The sequence below is a fragment of the Alligator mississippiensis genome, chromosome 5 (genome assembly GCF_030867095.1).
Source record: "Alligator mississippiensis isolate rAllMis1 chromosome 5, rAllMis1, whole genome shotgun sequence".
NCBI lineage: Eukaryota > Metazoa > Chordata > Crocodylia > Alligatoridae > Alligator > Alligator mississippiensis.
Window position 1 is genome coordinate 159,462,464 of NC_081828.1, and position 23,079 is coordinate 159,485,542.

Here is a 23,079-nt window from a genome sequence, read left to right on the forward strand (position 1 = left end):
TTTTCCTGTTGCCTGTTTCTGGGATCTGTGCCAGCCAAGTAGAGAAGGTTATAGAAACTTGATGCTTATGTTATCTACTAGTAAAAGTGCAGGTTAAAGGTTCCCATCTATATTTTCCTCATGAGAGAGACTCTTTTTACCATTGCACTTTTTACCATTGTCTCAGTATGTTGATTATGGTAGGCCAGGGGTGGGCTGCTTAGTGGGTTTTGGTGAGCTGTGGAGGGCCACAAGGGTAGCCCCACTCCTTGACTGGCACCCCCAAGTCCCCCCTAACCCCTGACCATTGTCACTGGAAGTCACTCCCTTTGTTCTGGAAATACTCCTTTTGCAGGGAGAGGGAGCTTGATATCTTGGAACTGGAAAAAAATCAAATCGTTCACTAAAAAACCAAACATCTATAACTTTATTTTATTTAAAAAATATATTTTTTTCCTGATTTACGTGTCTGCATATTATATATAGAAGTGATTACATAATAGCTCAAAATACTTCTGTATATTGGGTGTGGGGTATGATGGGTGGGTGTGTGTGTGTGTGTGTGTGGGTGGGGAAGGAGGTGTACGGGTATGGTGAGGGGTGGGAGTGTGTGGGGGTCTGTGGGAGGGTGTGGGTGTGTGTATGTATGGGGAGGGGAGTTGGTCCTCAGAGTCTCCAGACTGCGAGCCTCCTGGAGCCGTGTGTGGTAGCAGCAAGAGGCCCTGCCTGGCCCTATAGCGCACAGCTCCCCACACTCCCACCCCAGTCCCCAGACACAGGTGATGGCAGCATGCAGGGCCAGCCTCACCCAGCCCCATAGTGCTTCTGCCCCAGTTGCTGGCCAAGCATGGTGGCAGCGTGTGGGGCCAACCCCACCCAGCCCCATAGTGTGCAGCTCCTGCGCTCCCACCCCAGTCCCTGGCTGCATGTGGCAGCAGCAAATGGGATCAGCCTAACCTGACCCATGGCAATCCTGCCTGAGTCCCCAGCCTTATATTGGGGCAGTGTGCAGGGCCAACCCAGCTGGGCACCATACTGCATAGCTATCTGTGCTCCCAACCTCCTTTCCCCCAGTGGAGTCCCTGGCCCCAGGGTGGGAGGGCTGGGGAATAGCCATGGAGTCACCACTCAAAAGCCTCCGTCAGGCAGACGTTTCTTGTCTCCATCGCTCTCTACCTTGGGGGTGGGTCAGGCCAAGCTGCGATGGGGGGGTGGTTGCTTAACAACTGGAGCCGCACCTCTTATGATAATTATTTTGGTTTATGGAGGGGCATCAAGGGCTAGATGGAATTGCCTGGTGGGCTAGATGTGGCCTGCAGGCTCTATTTTGCCCACCCTTGGGGTAGGCTGAGCTAGAGACCCATGACACTTTAGCTGTAGAGGTCCATGCAGTTAACTGTGAAATTCCCAATGCTTTTACAAAGCGTGCACTGTGCAGAGACAGTGATTACTGATCCTATTTGATCCGTGTCCTTTTTAAGGTTGTGTGTTTTGTTTTGTTTTTTATAAAACTTTTCTTCCGTTTGTTTTCATGTATCCTTTCCTTCTTTGGTCAAACTGTGTCTGTAGAAGCCCACTCAACAAAGGGAATGAAATGGTGAATAATGAAATAGCGGTGCAAATGGACTTCTGGGTGAAAGACATTTCTCTTTTCCAACGATGTCCACAGAGGTTGACTTTTCTGTCCTTTAAAGCACCTAACCTTTATTACTTTATGCTTGACTAACTCGGTCTTTTCCCTTTTGGCTGCATTGCTTGGATGAATTTAACAAAAGCTAGAATGTGTAGTTGCTTCAGATTTCAATCTTGTTTTTTGCCTTTAGACATCAAACTAAGCATTAAGCTACTCATGTACACATACGCATGGTTGTGAGGAAAGTTTAAAAAGTATTTCATTTTTTTTCCAAACAGTGGACAGAGAGCTGTGTTTTCAAGACACATATGCTTTCTACCAGTTCTCAGCTGATGAATGTACCTACCTTTTCTGTGAATTCGAAAGAGATGAAGAATGGCAAAATGGTGTAAAACTCTTGTTGCAACTAGTGCCCCTTACTCCACCCAGGATTACTGCATGCAACCTGTAAGCATATCCTCTTTTCAACTTTATGGAATGCTCTGTAAATGACTGGGTTAAAACGAAAGACTTTGCACAGAACTGTGTACAAATGTAATAACTCCCATTTTAGGGTGCCTTCTAGCATAGATAGGTTTCATGATACTTAGCATCATGATTAGAATTATAGAAAATCAGTGCAGTCAAATGCAGAGGGCACCCAGCTCTTACATTAACTTGCCATGTGACTTTAGGAAAGTTATTACATTCTTTTGTGCTTCTTTATTCCTTCTTATTCTTTGTCTGTCTTGCCTATTTAGAGCAGAAGATTTATGAAGTTGGGACTGTTTCTGTAAAGCTCCCATCATAACGAGGTGTCAGTCTTGATATTTTATTTCAAATAATTAATATTATTACTGAAACGCAAGTAATAACTGTCCTCTTTGCTGGTAGAGATACTTTTCTCTATAATTTCTTTTCCTACTTCTTGACTTTTAAGAGGATCTTCAATACAGCAAATTTCTAATAGCAACATTAGAAATGAGCAGAATGGTCCTGTTTCTTTGGACCCCGACTTTCAAACTTAGGTCTCTAAATTTGGATAGTATAACAATTAGCCTGCTTTGTAGAGGTGCTTAGGAAAGCTGACCTGAATTTTTCCAACGAAATGCTCAGACCAGGGACTTCAGCATGGGCTTGTACCTTTTGCAGGTAAGTCCTTTGCCTACCAGGATACTCCAGAGTTCTGCCAGGGGTTCTCTTGATCTCTCCATTCAAATGGTTCATTTTTTATAGATATTCCTGGGACACACTGACTATACCTCAGTGGTAACAGCACCATATGCACACAGGTAGAGCAGGGACCTGAGCAGGGACCTCCCCTGCTTGGCATATAGATGCAGCAGATCTGTATGCCAAGGGGGGAGCATTTTCGCAAAATAAAATGCTTGGTTTTTAGGCAGCCTCAGGGGTGGGCAACTCTCACTGATCTGCAGTAAGACTTTCCTTTTGACTTTTAGTGGGAGTTGTGGTCTTTATTATCTTTGAAATTCAGCCATTGGTTCATGCCTATTCTTCTGAAGGTTTTGAGTCAAACGGATACACCAGAAAGTTCTGATGTGTACTGTGTGTGAAGAATGCTGGGAAGGAAGATGGACTGGAAGATTTTATAGTCCTACTGTTTCAGTATTAACTGTCATTTCTAATGCAAGTTGTTACTTGTCTTATGTTCTATATGGTTATTCATTAATGTACATCTCTGGCTTATTCCTGCTCACTTTATTCAAATTGTAGTTGAAGCTGGTTTTCTTTGGGGAGCACTGTCACTGAAGACTTATTTTCAGAAGGCTTTCCATGTCACATTGTCAGGGTTTCTTTTTTTAATAAATATTGAAGGAAGAGAGTTTTGAATAATGGTATCAGCCTCGGGAGGATGATATTAAATAGAAAGTAGGTTTTTCCAATTTCAAAATTCTCACTGCTTGATGTGAATAATAACCTGCTAAAATATAATTCTTAAACAAATAATGGATACTATGCATGGTTTTGACCACAGTTAACTGTTCGCTCTAAATAAACTAAAAAGCCATGTTTTACTTCAAGGCAAAAAGCAATTCTGAAAATCACTTGGCCTGAGATTTTTGTAAGCATTTGTCTATATACATGCACTATTTTTTTTCTTTATAAATTGAGCTCATTAGAGAAAAAAGGTAGGAGTAGGAGCAAGGAAGAGCTGATAGATGGATGCAGACAGATGGTGAAGCATAAATGAGCCAGTGTTTTCTTTCTCCAACTCCTTTTTTTTCTTTGCTCATACTGAGATAGTCTACACACATACTGTTTCAGAAACTGAGTAAGACTACAGTTACAGATTGATATCTGCTATAGTTAGTTTTGCTTTGATAGACTTATACCAGGAATGATTTGTCCCATTAAACTTAGAGTTTGGATGCCATCGTTTTCTTCATTCACGTAGGAAGCCTATACACAAGTGCGGAGGCTGCTCTGATGTGCTGGAATTCCAGTGTGTTGGAGCAGACTCAGTTAATAGAGTCTGCTGGAGCATGGCAAAATCATTCTCCAGCAGCCTCCTGCATCTTGTGTATCAGTGTCCCCATGCTTAAAATGGCTGCATGGGCACTTGAGCTAAAGTTTGTTTTAGCCCTGCTTTAGTTCAAGCACCCCTGCTACCATTTTTAAGTGCAGGGACACTGATACATAAGATTCAGCAGCACTTTAATTAGAGCAGCTCCAAGCATATAGAGTCTATAGACAAATGCTTAAAAACATCTCAGTGATTGTCCCCATCTCAGTGATTGTCAGAATTGCTCTTGGAGCAGCTCTAATTAAAGCACCTCCTCCCAGTCCCCCCCTCCCTCCCCCCCGGAGCATGTGCAAAAGTGCCCATAGATTTAACTTATGTGTCTTTTCTGGGGAGAAAAATACATATTGAAACTATTCCTGCTTACAGTTGTGACCAGTTAGTGCTGGTGATTTCATCATTAGTAAATGCTTGCCCATACAACGATTCCACAGTCCAACACTAGGGTTGCATGGGCAAGTATTTAGAAGTTAGGAGAGGTTACACTTGAACTTTTCACTTTGCTCTTTGTGCTCTTATTGCAGTAATTGGAAAAAACCCATGTAATCATGTAATTTCAATTAGCATTATATAAAAGATAATTCCCCCCTTCTATAATATAATCAGACACATTCATGTGCTTAAATCTTTGTAGAAACAGGACATTTCATATAGGCTGCTTGCAGATGTGGGGAAAAAAAAAAAGAAATGGTGCTTTACTTTAAATTCAGTGCACCGCCATGCCAAGCCAAGCATGTGCCCAGAAAAGCCATTGCGTTAGTTCAGGGGTGTCCAACCTTTTTGAATGTGGGGCCGGATCACGAACTTTTTATCGCCCAGTAGGCCAGCGAGCCATATTCAGAGATGTCACAGGAAGTGGTATCATATCAGGAAGTGATGTCAGGTGACCTTTGAAGTTCCAGGGGTTGACCTGGCATGCATGCCCAGGTTGACATGGTGCTCCAGGACCCGCCTGGGCAGAACCAGGTCGGCACTGGCCAGGAAAAGGAGCATGCAGCTGAAGCCAGCTTCCCATGTGCTGCTGGGGATGAGAGGAGGCTGGCCAGGTCTGCACCGGCCAGCAGAAGTGGCGGCAGAGCTGTGCGCCGCTCGGGACTGACTGGTGCAGCGTCGTCCCGTCCTGAGCGGTACATGGCTCCGCCACCACTTCTGCTGGCTGGTGCAGACCCAGCCAGGCTCCTCCCATCCCCAGCAGCACATGAGAAGCGGCCCCCTCGGGACCTTGCGTGTGGGCAGCTGAGCCCAGAGAGCTGCAGTGCCTGGGGGGAGACTGGCTGGGGGAGCAGGCACTGCCTTGCTGTTGGGCAGGGCAGGGCAGCAGGACTGGCTCGAAGCTTTCCAGACATCTGCTGGGGGGAGCAGACAGCCAGGTCTGACTGCTCACGCAGGTTCTTAACTGACATACAGGACCTCCATCTAACCCAGGAGGTACACAGCCCCGCCAGGGGAGACGCTTTGTTGGATTTGGTCCTGGCCACAGGCGATGACCTGGTACGGGGTCTGCGGGTGCTCGACCACCTGGGCCGTAGTGATCATCATCTGCTGGACTTCACCATCCAGCGCAAGATGGCAAAAGCCTCCAGGAAGGCAGCAGCCCTCGACTTCAGGAGGGCGGACTTTAACAAGGTGAGAAAACTAGTGGGGGAAGCACTGAGGTCCCAGAGCAGGAGGACGTTGAGTGTCCAGGAGGAGTGGTCGTTCCTTAAGGAGATGATCCTTCAAGCTCAAAGGGAAGTAATCCCTGCACAAGTCAAAGGGGGCAAGAGGGTGCAAAGGCCCCCAATGGCTCACCAAAAGCATCCAGGAACGTCTCCAAACAAAAAAGGAGGCGTGCACCCGTTGGAAGGGAGAGGCCATCTCAAGAGAGAGCTATACCTCAGTAGCTCGGGAATGTAGGGGGGCGGTCAGGAAGGCCAAGGCGGAAATGGTGCTGGGACTAGCGACCCAGATCAAAGACAACAAGAAGTCCTTTTTCAAATACATAGGGGGGCAAAAGAGGTGCCAGGTAACGTGGGGCCTCTGCAGGACATGCTAGGAAATCTGGTCACCTCACCTGACGGTAAAGCTGACATATATTCAACAATTTCTTTGCCTCTGTATTTCTGAGGAGGGACCTGGATATCTCCCCCACTGGCACCCCCGAGGGCCCTGTGGGTGGCACACCCAGGCCTAGGGTTAATGAGGACCTTGTCAGGGAACTTCTGGAGGGACTAGATGTATTTAAATCCTCAGGTCCTGATGATCTCCACCCCAGAGTGCTGAAGGAACTAGTAGGGGTCATTGCGGGACCTCTGGCACAGCTCTATGAGTGCTCATGGCGCTCGGGCGATGTGCTGTAGGACTGGAAAAGGGCCAATGTGGTCCCCATCTTCAAAAAAGGGAGGAAGGAGGGCCCAGGAAACTATGGGCCTGTGAGTCTTACCTCGGTCCTGGGGAAGCTTTTCGAAAGAATTACCTCGGCACGTGTCCAGGAAGGGTCAGCAGGGGAGGTTATGCTCAGGGGCAACCAGCATGGGTTCATTAGGGGCAGGTCTTGTCAATCCAACCTGGTGGCCTTCTAGGACCAGGTCACCAAGTCTTTGGATGCAGGTGTCGCAGTGGATATAGTCTTTCTGGACTTCAGGACGGCCTTTAACATGGTCTCTTACCCCATTCTCAGTAAGAAACTAGGAGACAGTGGTATTGATACCTACATGGTCAGATGGGTCACTAACTGGCTGGAGGGCCGCACCCAGAGGGTGGTGGTGGATGGGTCTTACTCGACCTGGAGGGATGTGGGCAGTGGGGTTCCCCAGGGCTCGGTCCTCAGGCCCACACTATTCAACTTCTTCATCAGTGACTTGGGCGAGGGGGTAGAAAGCACCCTGTTCAAGTTCGCAGATGACACTAAGATGTGGGGGGAAGTGGGTACGCTAGTAGGAAGGAACAGGCTGCAAGCGGATCTAGACAGGTTACGGGGTGGGCCGATGAGAACAGGATGGGGTTCAACACTGACAAGTGCAGGGTAATGCATCTGGGGAGGAGGAATCAGCGGCACACCTACAGGCTGGGGAACTCCCTTCTTGCCAGTGTCAAGACAGAAAAGGAACTTGGAGCCATCGTTGATGCCACAATGAACTTGGGCCGACAAAGTGGGGACGTGGTCAGGAAGTCCAACCATACCTTGTCGTGCATCCACAGATGCTTCACAAGCAGGTCCAAGGAGGTGATCCTCCCCTCCATGAGGCATTGGTCAGGCCGCAGCTGGAGTGCTGCATCCAGTTCTGGGCGCCGCACTTCAGGAGGGATGTGGCCAATATGGAGAGGGTCCAAAGGAGGGCCACCCGCATGATCAGGGGTCAGCAGGGCAGGCCCTATGAGGAGAGGCTGAGGGACCTGAACCTGTTCAGCCTCCAAAAGAGAAGGCTGAGAGGGGATCTAGTGGCAGTCTACAAACTAGCCAAGGGGGACCAGCAGGCATTAGGAGAGTCCCTGTTCCCCCGAGCACTCCTGGGAGTTACAAGAAACAATGGACTCAAGCTAGCGGAGGGTAGTTTCAGGCTAGACATTAGGAGGCGTTATTTCATTGTCAGGGTGGCTAGGACCTGGAACCAACTTCCAAAAGAAGTGGTGCTGGCTCCTACCCTGGGGGTGTTTAAAAGGAGGCTGGATGAACATCTGACTGGGGTTGTTTGACTCCAGTACTCTTTCCTGCCATGGCAGGGGGTTGGACTAGATGATCTCCTCAGGTCCCTTCCGACCCTACCGACTATGAAACTAAAAGCGGGCGGGTGAGGAGGCAGGTGTGGGCCGGCAGTGCCAGCAGCCACTGCTTGGCCTCCCGCGCGTGGGTTTCCCCTGGGCCCCGTGGGGTTAAGCAGCTCCTTTCCCCTCACTGCCGGCTGGGGCCCGCGGGCCGGCCCTGCGTGCCTCACCGTGGCTCAGTGCTCTGTGCCGCGTCTGCGGCTCTGTGCTCTGCGCTGTGGCCGCCGTGCTCTGCGCCACGGAGGTGACACCATGCTATAAGCTCCGCGCCGCGGCTGCCATGCTCTATGCTGTGGCGGTGGCTCCATGCTGCGGCTCCGCACGCCGCGGCTGCCGGGCTTCGTGTTCCGCGCCGCCACCACAATTCCACATTCCACGCCGCCGCGGCTCTGCGCTCCGCGGGCCAGATAAAATGGCTTGGCGGGCCACATGGCGGCCTGCAGGCCATATGATGGACAAGCCTAAATTAGTTGAACCCAGCTTTCCCAACGTCTTTTTTGCTGACTAGCTATTAGATAAAGCGCCAAAAAGTCCTCCTGTCTCCAATCCTTTTACTGTTTGTGCTTTTACTTCCTTCACTGTAAATTGGAATAACAAGATTTACCAAATTCATAGTGGCTTTGGAAGACCAAATTAATGGAGGTTTGAAGAATGCATTGAGAGCCTTAGATTATTTTAATTCATTTCCTGATAAAGAAGAAAAATCTTTTAGCAACTCTTAATCTGGTTACACTAGTCTTTCCTTCTGATCACATTTTCTTGTTATCCCTTTCACCAAAGTGTTATACTCTCTCTAATGCCTGCTGTGTTCTACTCAGAACAAGTTACATTTTGTCAGCTGATGGGAAATAATGCCTGTTTGTAGTAAACAATATTTGGAGTAATTTTTTTTCCAGGTTGGTGGTTCTTTTCGCCTAATTTAGTCTTTTTTAGTATGGATTCTCAGAAAAGCTTTTATTGAATGTAGCTGTTTGTATTAATAATTTCACAAATGTTTGAAGAACATATATTAACAGAGCATACATGGAGGGTATTGCTTTAAATAGAAGATGGACTAAAAGTGGAAATATCTGGAACTCATTCCTGTTCAGTTCTGTAAATTATAAACTGTGGTCATATCTGCTGGTTGAGACTGCCATATCATGGCATCATTTCTAGGAGGATCTCCTGGATAAATATTTTAGATCAAATATTTAAGGGACTACAAGTGCTGGGTATTTTATTCTGATTCAGAATTATATTTTAAAATATCACATTTAATGTATGCCTCATTTGCAATTTGTTCATTCATTTTTGGCTGTCAGTAACACTTGCAGCAAATATTAAATAGAATTTTTGGTGGACTAGGAATGGCAGCTGTGAGTGGCTGCTTTTCAAAATTGATACAGAATGTAGATTAACATTTTAGTTTAATGTGCCTGCTTTAAAATTAACACATTTGTAAAAAAGCATAGAATTACCTTCATTTTTTAATTATGGAAAAAAATATTCTGACTGCATACATCAGCCACAATATAGCGGCTGCATATGCCAGACATGCTGTCTGTCGCTTCTTTGAACACATCAAAATATAAGAGCAATTAAATAATTTACCGTAATCCAGAAGCTTCTATTTTACCTGTGATCTATGATTATTGCAACAGCTGCAGTTGTATATAACTGCTCAGTCCCCTGGCACACTGCATTTCTTTCAAAGAATGGAAAATAAATATGTTAAGGGTTTTTCCCCTGTGTGAATAAAACTATCAGTCTGATATCTCGCTTTTAAATTACCAATAAGGGTTCCAGGAGGCTCAATAAGTATTTCATTTAGAAATCTTATGTAGTTTAAAAGAACAGCCTGATTATGTGGCCTCTTAGCTGGCATATGGTTGCCCTTCTGCCTAAAAGAAAATGCAGTTTAGTGAAAAAATAATTGATCTGTGACATAGCTACTTTTTTGTATGTACTGGCCAAATCTTATTTTTTGTTTAGCAGCTTTTCTGTTTTTAAGTAAAGTGAGTGCAACTTGGGTTTTTTGTTCTCAGAAATGTGACCTAGCAACCGTGTTCTATCATATACCAGAAGCTATTCAAGAGTACAGTAGTGTAAACAGTGTCATAACAAGTATAGATTGGCTATGGATGAGCAAATGTTTTTGTCTAAATACAAACCAGTTTAACTGTCACAGATTCAAAAGTTTGACTCAAACATCATTGGGTTTGCTTTCAAAAATGTGGGAAGGCAAAAAAGAATTTTAGTAGTGCAGGCTAAAAATAGAGTTAGTATTTATGCCAAGTGAGATGGAGGACTGAAGAATTGAGAAAATGGTGAACACATGTATGGAGAGTGACCAGGAAGAGAATCGAGAAGGGAATGAAATCCTGATATGCAAAATCATGATATCCACATCACCCCGTTTTTAACTGCTGTCCTCGAGTCATGAGATTGTCCTTTCTAATCCTTCATCTCAGGACTCTGGACTGTGACTGTCCTCAGGGAAGGTCCTTTGTACCTTCTTCAGCTTTGTATTGCTACGCAGAGCCTAGCACTGTCCAGCTTTTTGTTAGCATTCATGTTACTACATGTAGCTACTTCTAAGCATTAAATCATTGCAACCCAAACGCTATCGATACAAAATTTTGTTCACTGGCTTGACTTTTATGCTTGCATGTGACAAGATTGCATGTGTCTTAACGGTTACTGGAATCTTCTTTTTTGTCTGAGAATAGTAAAAATGAGAAGCTGTCTTTTTTATAGAGGTGCACAAAGCATATTGGTTGTCAGATGGAATACCCCATATATGCCAACATTAAGAGTACATTTTTAACAGATAAAAAAATACACATTTTAATATGCAGCTTTGACATTAAAAGTCTTGCACTTCTTTACGGTTGGCATAAAGCTCTTGTTTTTATCACATTTTCTTTTTAGTTATTTGAAGAATGCTTCTTGGTATGTGTTTTTGTGATTTTATGAAGAGAATTTGACAGCAGGGGATAAAGGGTATAGTCTGATGATGCTGACCTAGTTAATTATTGTCAGTTTTGTAAGTTATGATCTTCCTTTTGATACAGAAACTCAAAAGCCCTTTTTATCTCGCTGTCTGTGACCATTTGCCTCTTTGCTTTCCAAAACCAAAACGCATCAAACAAAACTATAAAATAAGTATAATTTTTATTTTTATTTTTAAGGCCTGATCAAAAAATAGAAGATGCTGCAGAAACAGAAGCTGAAATCCTTGCTCGCCTCACATCTGCGGTAAGGGCACCACATCAAACCTTGTACTGATTCTATTGAAAAATTATTATGTTGTAGAGAAGGACCCAAGTCCTAGTGGGAATAGTAACTGGAGTGAAACCATGGTTCTGGCTCTGGAAGGAGTCATGGATAGGAGGGAGAGGTATTAGTGATGTAGCTTCACACCTGAGAATAGTTATACTCAGGGTAAATGAAGATAAAGAATTAGCCTAATGTTTATTTTACTGGGATATTGGATAGCTTTATTCACCTCAATAAGCTGCATCCAAGACAAATGACAGCTTGCCCCATCTGTGCTTGGATTCTGTGTGCTCCTTTTGTAAAATCATACATCTCTTCTGAGGTTAACAGGAGCTTAGAAGATGTTGGTTAGATTGAGCTGAAGTGACCTTGATTTGACTTCACACCTTTAAATCCTAGTGGGTGCATCTGCATGTGATATTAATGCTTTTGAATAAACTCTTGCATAGTTTGCACCAGAGTTTATTGCTCCCAGGCACAGTGTTTACACATGCTCCCTGGACCACAGCATCTTGAGCTGGGGCAGTGGAGTCATGGCTGGTAGGAGGTCCAGGGGTTCAGTCTGCCCTCCCAGAGTTGCTGTGCCCAGGCTCAACATGCTACAGAGGGGCTGGCTGGAGCATGAGGGTACTACAGTGTGGGGCTAGCTGGTAGGCAGTCCCACACTGTAGCACCCTTGTGTCCTAGCCAGCCTGAGTCACGGTCTACATGTGCGTTGCAACACCCTAAACTCTGCCGCAGAATAGTATGTGTGTCAGGCAGTACTATCCTGTGGTAGAGTTAATTAGTTTACTGTGGCCTAATAGCACCACACATGTAGACAGTGATGTTTAGAAATATTCAAACAGCTTTACTGCCTTTACCCTCAGTAAGGCTGATTTTGCTGTTACTCAGATCAAGACTATAACCAACACATGGTTATTTCATGAATTAAAACATCACAAGCTTGAACATGTCCATTGAACTAAAGAGAAATTAATATTTTGATTTTAAGAACTGAACCCTTAATGTGCTGGAGTCCACTAAACAAAGTACTTAACCTATGTACTTGCCTCTAGGCATGTGAATAGAATCATAGGAAAATAACCTCATGAGGCTCCTTCCAGCCTATTTATCTAGTCCAGCCCCCTACTCAAGGCAGGATCATCCCTGACTAAACCATCCCGATCAATTGCCTGTCCAACCTGTTCTTGAAGAAACCAGGGATGGAGATTCCAAGTTTCCTAAGCAGCCTGTTCCAAAACTTGACCACCCTCAAAATCAGAAAGTTCCTCCTAATCTCCAACCTAAACTTCCACTTCTGAAGTTTGAGGCCATTGCTTCTAATACTGTCCAGTATGACCAAAGCGAATAGTCGTTTTTCATTCTTTTTATAAATGCCCTTCAGGTATTTGAAGGTTGTTATCAGCTCTCCTCTGAGTTTTCTCTTTTTCAGACTAAATAACCTCCTTTTCAGCCTTTCTTCATAAATAGGGACCTACCTAAATTGCAATAGCGCAGATATCACAAAATCAGGTGATCTCCATGAAATCCGCAGGAAAAAAAAACTTACTAAAAATAAAATGCTGGCTCCCCAGTAGGAGCCAGCAGTTGTCCTGACCACACGTGAAGCCCAGTGATAGGGGGTGGGGACACCAGGAGCCCTTGGCCAATAGGTGTTGTGGGGCCTGAGCCACGACAAGACCTCAAAAATGGCAGCTGGCCCTGGGATCTGTCTACAAAATTGGCCAGCTGCCTCCTCAAGTTGAGTAGATGCCTACTCCCAAGTTGTGTTTCCCAGACCTTTAATAATTTTTGTTGTTTCACCCTTCTACTGCACCCTTTCCGATCTGTGCACATCTTTCTTGCAATCTGAACACATTAATCCAGGCGAGGCCTTACTAGTGCAGAACAGAGAGGTAGAATTGTTCCCTTTTATTTGCAAGCGAGACTCCTATTAATGCAACCCAGAAGGCTGTCGGCTATTTTGCAGCAATAGCATCTGTTGGCACATGTTCAACTCGTGGTCTGCTATAACCCTTAGGTCCGCTATACCCCTTTCTCTGCAGTACTGAAGCCTGGACAATTATTTCTGTATTTGTGCGTGCAATTATTCTGTCGTAACTGCAGGAATAGTAGTTCCACTGACTTCAGTTGTTTCTGTTTCTTTCAGGGGTTAGCCCATAAATTACAGAATCAATAATTTGTGATAGAGAGGGGGAAATAAAAGACCATTTTTTCATGGTTGTAACCAAGTAAGGAACAATTAATCTGTGGTACTTTCAGGGGTTCTGAAAGAGTGCTCTCTGTTTCTTACCCTAAGGAGTTTATTACTTTGCAAATAATAGCTTGCCTCTGCTGTCACAGAGAAATAGGCTTGTCCTTTATAAAACATTTTTAGCCTAACAGGACAAAGAAAATCCTAGTCCCAGTCAGTCCTTCCAATGTTAGTTTAATGCCTGCAGATAGATTCATTCAGTGTAAGAAAAGTTTTTACTATAATTACGAAACATTCTGGCCTGTTCTGTTGCACAGTAATTTTCATTTATTTCTCTAACAACCTTTGCTTTTGCCTTCTAGAGAACTTTGTAATATATTTAAGATAGAATATGTATTACTTGTGGACCTTCTTAACTGTTTGTCTTCAATCAGTATATTCAGTCTTTGCTGCAAATGTTACCCATTAATTTTCAGTGAGTTCATAGGTATAGGTAGGACCTATACTTTGCTCCTAAGTTTTCCTCATCTTTGCAATGATGTGTATCCTATTTACATATCATTCACCTTTTTCTAATCAGAAAGCCTACAGGGAATTTGTATTCAACAATAAATGATTGAATATAATCTGCAGTGAACAAAGCATGATGCTAGAGGCAGGGCTGTGAATATGCAGTAGTACTGAACAGAAATACAGATGAATAATATTTTTATGAGATAAATCATATGCTGGGGTTTGAGTGCTATTAATACTGCTTCTAGATCAGTAATGACTTCAGAGTAATCAAAGAGGTAATTTTGTTTATCTTTGTTATAGGTTAAGGATAAACCAGGAAGACTTATTTATTTTTATACATGTATAAATTTTTGATAAATTTATAAAATTATCAAAAAATGTAGTTTAGCTCATTCTGAAGCTACTTGTGAATTTGGGTCAAATTCCTAGAATAATTTTAACTAGAAAAAATAAGAGCTACAGTTTAAAACTACCCTGCTTGTTGCAGTGTCACATCTCATTGGTTGCAGTGCTCAGTGAGGGAAATGCAAGAGCTGGTTTACATTGCTTCCTCTGTGAGATGGGATTTAAACCCCACATCCTCCACCTCCCTCCTGCTGAAGGTTGTTTTAACTTACAGCCCCCCACCCCCTTCCAGGACAGTACCTTAACCATCAGGCTATAGACCAGTGTTTCTTAACCAGGGCACTGGAGATCTTTTTAAGGGTGTGTGGAAAACGCCTACACAGGATTCACAAGATAAACCCAAACGTTTCAAATAGGAATCCATATTATCAAAAGCATTCTGGCCTGTTGTGGTCTTTCTGATCTTCATTCTTTGCAATGGAAGAATTGCTTTATTATTGCTTCCGTGGCCAGAAAATGAGTGGAAAAAAAAGAGCTGTTATTTATCTGAGGCATGCCCTGAGTTTAGCAAGATTGAGAGCTACTGCTATAGTAACCTGGGCCAGAGGCATAGTGAGCTCCTTCAGTGCCCTGGGCAAACATGGGGAATTATGCTGACGGATGGAGAGTGGGGGTAGAGGGGAGAAGTTTTATGTCCCATGTCTGCAGTGTTGCAGTAGCTGCTGTTGCTGTGGCTCTTGCTGTAGCCATATGGGCTTGGGCTGTTGCAGCTGGGGCATGGGCTTGCCACATACTGGGTGTAGCACCTTTGCGGTGCCAGGGTCCCTGGAGACTGCCCCTGGTGGCCCCGTTTGTCCTTATGAAATAATGTTAGGCAGAGGGCTGTGTCTGCCAAGCTCCTGTGGCTGGGTGGTGCAGGGCTTTTCCTGCTGTGACAGACTGTGGGGAGGGGAGGAGGGGGATGCCATTTTGCTACCTCCTCTAAGTTGGTGTCTGGATTAGTGTCCCATTCACCTCCCCTTGTTACACAGCTCTTCTGGGGGGGAGGTTGGGGTGAAAGGTCTCAGTCTTTCCTGTTTGATGCTTTTCTTTGGAAAAATAGAACAACAACAAAAGAAAGGGGCGGGGGGAGTTAATCTGAATCATTCCTACCTCCCAGTTTGGCAGCCAGCAGTCACACAGCCTTAGTGCTCTAGTTTTAAAGACTGCCGTACCACACATACAACAGCACATACTAACAACTACAAATGGTGCCAGCTTGGTAGGGCTGCAGGAAACAACTGCAAAGGTTTTGTTTTTAGCAAAATTGTTACTTTAAAAATAGAATTAAAAAAAAAATCCTTGAGGGGAAGGGGTAGGAAGCAACTAACGTAGTAAGATTTCACTCTTCAAAGATACTCTTCTGCTAAGGCTGAAGCAATCTGTCAAAACAACTGAATCTTAACCCATCAAATCATTTGTTCATATCATCAGTTACAGTGAGCTACTGACAACATTGCCAAATTCAATTCTGTATAAAAATGACATGCAAGTAATTTAAAGTGCTTGAATGGATACATTTGAATTGGTTAACCTTTTAAGTCATGAATTTTAAGTATAATGTGGTAATTATTCTTGAGTTTAAAGAAACATTCCGAGGGTTTTAACTGTGTGTGTGTGTGTGGGGGGGGGGGGTACACACGTATGCACGCACGCGTGCACACATTGTTCAAAAAGTATTGAGACTGATGCTGTAGGAAACAATATTTTATTTATGGGGGTAAATCTCCTTCAAAGTATGCTCCTTCTGCAGACATACACTTCTCCCAATGTTTCTGCCATTGCTGGAAGCAACTCTGATAGCAATTTGTTGAGTTGCTAAAGCTGCTTAATCACATTTTGTTTTCTGGTTTCCACATCACAAAATCTTCCTTTTAAGGTTTTCTTTAGTTGAGGGACGTGAAAAAAAGTTGCACAGGGCCATATCAGGTGAATATGAAGGCTGCGGCACTTGTGGAATATAGTGTTTGGCTAAAATTGGCTAAAAATTGCTTCACAAGCTGCCACATTTTCATCATTTTGTGATGCTGAAGGGCATCTGGAACGGTCATAACTTTGGACCGATGATCGTCCTTCTTTAAACTGACGATGCCATTCAAAAACCGTTGTACAGCTCAGTGTCATCACCAAATGCTATTTTAAGTCATTCAGATGTTTCACTTACTGTTTTCCTGTTTTGTTTTTTTTTTCCTCCTCCATGCAAAATTTAATGCACACACGTTCTGGACATTGACATGACAAAACGATCTTACTTCAACTGCTGGCCACAGAAAACTGGGGAAACGCATACAAACCTGTCCAGATGTGTCCCAACATGCCCAGATATGTTTAGCAAAGCCACGCCCCCCCCCACCCAATACTTTGTACCACAAACGCACGTTCAGTCTCAATAGTTTTTGAACAGACCTTGTGTGTGACGTGTGTGTATATGTTTATATACATTTAGGGCTGTTCGAAACAGCACCGTTTTGTTTCAACTTATGTTTTGCCATTTCAAAGGGACAGTGTTTTGTTTCGTTTCATTTCAAAGCACTGTTCCATTCAATTTTGACACTCTTTCAATGCTTCGCGCATAGGCTATAATGGGGAATCATACAAATGCCGATAACTTTGTCATTTTTTGCCTGATGCAAATGAAAATTGCAGGGATGGTAGCCCCTTCTGAGGGCATGAAGCCTGCCAAGTTTCAGGGAGTTAGGTGCAGGGGTTTCTGGGAAACTGCACCTCAAGCTGCTGACAAGCAAAACTGGTGTCACTTGCCAGCAGCAGCAGCCTCCTGTCATCCTGTGCACAGATCTGGGGGCCTTCACCCCTGGGAGGGCTGTGGGGTATGCTGGACTCCTCCCAGGGGTGCAGGCCTCTGGATCGCAAGTGCCCTTGTTTCATTTTGAAGCTGTTTTTTGAAGGCTTTTAGTTTATTTTTATTTCACTGTTTTGAGCTTGAAACATGTTGAAACAGCTTTGAAATGAAACACCCAGTGAAATTTTGCACAGCCCTAGTGTGTATAATATATATGTGTGTGTGTGTGTATATATGTGTATATATGTGCATGTGTGTATCTATATAGATAGATAGATAGATAGATAGATACATATGCTACATCATGACCCTAAAAGAATCTTCATACCGTCTGTGGTGGGACACAGATTGGTCAAGCCAGAACTGTAGGATGCCTGATGACTCTCTACATTGCAGAAGATTTTATGTCAGTGTGTGGTGGAGCAGAACCAGAGCAGCAGGATGTTTAGATAGTATATCTGAGAAGCACAGTTTCCTAGTCCTTTGGGAAACTGCCTAATAGCAGAATCAATTGGGGTGTGCAAATTGTCATCATTTGGGATTTAAAAGTACATGCTAAACTATTGCTTTTTTGTGTGTTGTTCTTTAAGCCTCATGTACGCAAACACTGTGACTCGGATAACATGAGTGAGAACAATTCATATAAGATTTTTTTTTGAGGACAGCCACTTTTGTTGACAGTTTGAACTCACATCTACAACATTAGAAGCCAGAAGAGTGTTTCAGTTTTTTGGGAAAAGAGAGTTGGTTTCGGCCCAGTAGCCAAAGGAGAGAGAGGAATAAGCAAACAAACCACCAAGTAGTAATGCTTGTGTATTTTTATTGCGCTAAATAAAAATTATTTTTTTGAGATCTCCAATTCTTCACTAAAGAAAGTAGCCACATCCAAATATGTCACTGACATTTATATTTTGTTTAGTAGAAACATAGGCATTACCTGCATATTTAGGCTGAGGGGTCTTCTATGTAACAATAACAATTGCACAGTGTACTAGCATGTTAACATGCAAGGTCTTTTAGGCTGTTACAATATTTCAGCATTGCAGTCTGACAAAAGCAAGCTTCCAATCTAAATCATTTTTGACATCAGCATTGTTATCCAGAATAAGACAGTATTAGTGTGTTTGCTTTATGGAGGCAAAGACATACATAACACAATTTTTTATAGTTAGTATCTCAGTTTCTTATGGTAGTTTGTGGGCACAGCTGCTGCATGGATATGTCTTGTACATTAAACCCAAATGAATAGCTATGGCAAGATATGCAAATACCAGTTTCTTCAAGAAGGAAGTAGCCTGAAGTTTATTAGGCAGAAGCAAGGAAATGCTGTATATATGTAGCAGGTAAATGAATGTTATCCACAGATTTCAGTCTGTGAAATGGTGCATGGGAGTTGGATCCCTAGAAGAAATGTCAAATGCATGCATGTTTAAAAACAAACAAACATGCAAAGTAAGCCCCAGAAGCATATCTTATTATGAAGTCCAGAAAGATGCTGAACAACCTCAACTTTGTTTGGCTTCAGTAGAGACTGAGGGGCTCAATTAACTGCTCAAATCATGCCTTTTGTGAAGTCAGGACTGGAGAAACTCCTTTTTAAATTATATGTATATATTTTCAAGTAGCATTCTCCTGCTAATCTGGGTCATACACTGTATTTCAAACCTGCCATTTTGGTGGAGATGTGGATTTTTACTGAAGATTGCAGAAAATCATTTGATCAAAACCAAAGCTTCATTCTGAGTAAGGCAGAAAGTCTAAGTTTGCAGCAAACTGAAATGTCAAATTGCACTAGGGTACCCACCGGCCTCATGGCCTCATTCTGTGACTAGCACAAAAGGCACCATCCAGAAGGAGGGGAGAGGAGCAGTATCTTTGTGTCTCCTGTTATCTGGGCTGTGGTTCAGGAACTGCTTTAACATGCAGCATTTCAGAGTAGTCAAGGCGCAAAGAATTGTTTTGCCATTCCCTCTCCTAGTCCAGTCATTTCTGTTTTAATAATATTTCTTAGAAGGATGTTGGGGGAGAGCTGTGTCTCATTCTGCACCAGAAAGGGGAATAGGAGGGGATGGGAGGCATTCTACAGCATATTATAAACATGAATTACCACTGAAACACTAAATAAGGCAAGGAAGGAACATTAAGCTGTAGTTGGGAATAACCCTGCAGAAGTAACAGATTTAATAATGGGTCCTAGTATAAGTAGAGAGGCAATCAAACCAATCATCAGAAAAAGAGCAGTTTGAAAACAAGTCAAAAGAAGCTCCTGTGTGTATATATTCTCCCTATGTGAAAAAAAAAATTAAATAAAACCCAGAGGGGAAGAAAGTTATGGGCCAGCCTGGATGAGAGAGAAAGCCTACTAAGTTGGGAAAGCTCTCTCTGAACTCCACTACAGACTCAAAGCAAGCAACTGCACCAGCAAGCATGGGATATTGGTATTTAGGGCAAAGCTGAGAGGAGGGGAGAGAGCCAGCAGCCCTAGAACCCAAAGATAACTTCCCACACAAACAGTGTTTTATATGTGCAGTGAGAACTGTAAGTTATCAGTCTACGCATTAGCTTTAACACAGCTTCCAAGAGATCTGCCTAGTAAATTATCAAAACAGCAAGCTCAACGCCCACAGTGATGCTGTGTTCCTCCAGGATCAAAACTACCTGAAAAAAACATTGTAAGTAGCAAAAAGAATGTATTTAGAATCCTTGCATGTCACAAAATAATACTCTCTCATTGCTAATGACAGTGTGGTCTCATACATGATTTTACCCAAAATTTTATCACAGATCCAGCAGAATTTTTAAGTCTTAGACCAACTCAGAATCTTGATTTTTAGAACTTGTGATATTTCCTATCTTCAGCTTGGCCTTCAACTTCCATGAGTACACAGAGTTGGAGTCCCCTTTTTTCATGCATGTGCAAATAACACTGCCACTTCAAACTGCATTCAGCGATCTCAGGATCTATGGGATGGGGGAATGAGAATGTACAAGAAACTTAGAGCAGATAGCTTGAAGTGGAGTAGTGGGAGGTTGAGGGGTGTGTACCAGGGATTGAGAGTGCATGCGAGGAGTCTGAAGGCAGAGCAGGGGGATATAGTGGGTGCAGGGAAAGACTGAGATACAGGCAAGGGAACACAGGGTGCAGGATGGAATTTCAGGGTTGTAAGGGAGTGTGGAGGGTGCAACAGACAGTGCAGGAGGAGACTTGAAGGGAGTTTGGTCTTTTTGCAAAGAGGAGGGTAAAGGCTAGAATATTGTGAAGGAAAAGGGAGCAAATATATGGGCTGGGTGAATGTAAAGGCTAGAGAGACTGTGAGTGAGTATGTAGGGACAGGACATATGAATGTAGGAGGAGACTTTCTTTGAGGGGGCAGACATGGAGGGGGAATAAATAATATGTCAGTTCTCTCACTACTGGGTTTAGGAGAGAGGAAGCCAGTGAGGAAGCTCACTGTGTTGCACCATCTCATGTTGAATTTTAACCCTGAAATATTCCTGCATGGTCTGAAGCCAGTCAACTCCCTCCAAAAGGCTAAAGAAAAGGGCAAATTTAAAATATATATGTAGGACATTTAATTTGTAAATTCTAATAATTTTTAAAACCAGCTCCTAAATTTAGGGACCTGTGCTTATGCCTTTTAAATGCATAGGGTTCACAGTATTGTGCTGGATAAAATAAGACAATCATGGTTACTTTGGCTTGTTACATGTATTTGATCAATCTTTTATCTTCAGTGCTTTCTAAAAGAATGTCATTATTAGAAATAATTAAATAGTTTGAATCAGTAAAGAAAGATGTAGATTTTCCCCCTCTCCTGCGTTTCAAAGTGGCTTTGTTGGGAGGATGAAGAGAAACTACTGGCTTTGAGGATGGGGAAGAATGTTAAAAGATTTTTCTTGATTAGTAGTAGTTTCCTGCAGAAATATTACAAAACACTCAACTGAGTTCATGACATTTCTCTGCTGCCTTCCACAAGTAGATTTCAAAGCCTTTAGTATTTATAAACATTATTAACAAATCAACATATTAAGCCTCTCAGCATCATGTGAAATAGATTGGTATTGCTTGTCTCATTTACGTGTGAGGAAATGGCTCAATTTTCCCTGGGTCATCTTTTTTTTTTTTTTCCTGGAGTGGTTCCCAATCTCCCTGTGAGAAATAACTGGCAAAGGCTAATAAATATGTGTAAATCCTGGAGGTGGTGATGGTCATGATTTATATGGTAGTATGCCTGACACAGGGGTAGTCATCCAGAATAAAGGTAGAAAGTAAGTATGCTTTTACTGAATTTTTACCATGGTCTTAAAGCTGCCCTAGTGTTTGTGTTGATTACATGAAAAGACATTATGTATTCACTTCCTCAGACAGTAATGTGCTTGCATAACCTCTTTCAAACTCTAGTTTGGATAACTCATGTAAACTCAGTCACAAGGTAAACCCTGAGCTACAGTGCAACTGGAAGAGGGAAAACAAACATGGGACAAAGAGGTGAAGATGTTTTAAATACACGCATGAAAAGAAGTTTCTTGAGTAAATAAATCATAGGTTATGCTAAACTGAATGGCTTGTCCTTTTGGGAATGTGTGAAATATAGCTGAAACTGGAGGCATAAAAGTTTGGTACAGTGTTCCCAGTTGTAAAAAAAAAAACAAAGCATGTTTGCTGGAAAGATCAGATCAAATCCAAAATCAAAATGAACAAAGCCTACTCCTCGCAACTGGTGAAATAGCTGTATAGTTCTGTATCCAAATAATTGCCCAAGATAATTATACATTTTTATGTGGCCCATGATACAGATATTTATCTATAACCATCGTCTCTTTTGCTTGCATGTTAGGTGCAGAGAGAGTTGGCTGCTGTCATTGCTTTGAAAGCAAGAAAGTCAGGTAAGTGCAGTTGGCCTTGGTGCTTTTATAATGTCATTCCCCTGTCGTATATTGAAGTATTTGATTCTTCATTGTCAACTTATCAAAATTTGTGTTGTATTGAAAAGCAATACTAGTGATACCGAACCTCACTTCCTGTTGAGTGAGAAAATAGAATCTTTTGTATACAACACAAATAAATTAATAACTGTAGTTTTACTTTTCCCTCTTGTCGCATCTAATATGCCACCTGGTAAAATGTAGTGGTGCTACAGTTCTGAGCATGTGGAGTCTTTAGCTCTGCCTCAGTTCAGATTTTGTTTGTTTGTTTCTATTTATCAGATTCTTAAGCATTGATTTGGTTTATATGTTTCTTATAAACATGGTTTTAGATGGTGATTTCTTTTAAACTTTAAGACTCTTGTTTTGAGGCGCAGGGTATAGCTGTTATATAGATGTTTTATGTACTCAACAAAAGGTATTGCCTTAACTTAAAAAAAAAAAAATCCCCCCTTGGTGTTCCACACCTTGTTATTTAAAGCACTCACTTGTTGTGTCCTGAGATCTTGTGCCTACTTCCCTGGACGGTTGTTCCTAACCAAAGTAAAGTATTTGAGAATAAGAGACAGTCTTTTTTCTGTCCTGCAAGGTACCCAGAGTTGTGTGAGCTGCTCATCGTGCTCATCTTCCACTGAGTTTTAGTATGTGTCTCTGGTTTATATAACAAACATATCACCTGACCTCCCAGATCTTAGTCTTAACAGGAGCATTGGCATACCCCAGTCAAAATCTTCAAACTTGGCTGCAGCCACTACCCAGTCCCTCTGGGAAGGTGAATCCCTTCATCTGCCCATTGCATTATTTTGTTGACAAAGGAAAAGAAATGTTGAGGTGTTTGTGTTGGTGTAGATTCTCATACCTTGATCCAGTAACCCAGGGATGGAGGTGCTCACCCAGGATATAGGAGGGTGTAAATCCTTCCTCTGCCTGAGAGGGCTCCAATCCCTGACCTCTCCCCACCTTAGGGTGAATTATGTAGCCAAGGTAGGTTACTGTCTATGGCGAGGCTGCTCTGCTATTTATAAACAATTAGGTATTCATTGGGGTAGCACAAGAGAGCTTGGCAGTGGTTATATAGGCTTTTATCAGGGTTGTGGTTCTCACCCTTTTTAGGCTTC

The 23,079-nt window shown here is 42.9% G+C and overlaps 1 protein-coding gene across 6 annotated transcripts in view; it reads left to right on the forward strand.

Annotated features, from left to right (window-relative positions):
* RAPGEF5 (Rap guanine nucleotide exchange factor 5) overlaps positions 1-23,079 on the forward strand; it is a 267,204-nt gene that overhangs the window by 62,989 nt on the left and 181,136 nt on the right. For 5 of the 6 annotated variants that reach the window (XM_019497877.2, XM_019497879.2, XM_019497878.2 and 2 more), the window contains exons 5-7: positions 1,891-2,059; positions 11,051-11,117; positions 21,874-21,922. In XM_019497877.2, coding sequence (XP_019353422.1) covers positions 1,891-2,059; positions 11,051-11,117; positions 21,874-21,922 — 285 coding nt within the window. The remainder of the gene's footprint in view (positions 1-1,890; positions 2,060-11,050; positions 11,118-21,873; positions 21,923-23,079) is intronic. The other variant, XM_019497882.2, reaches the window with a different exon arrangement.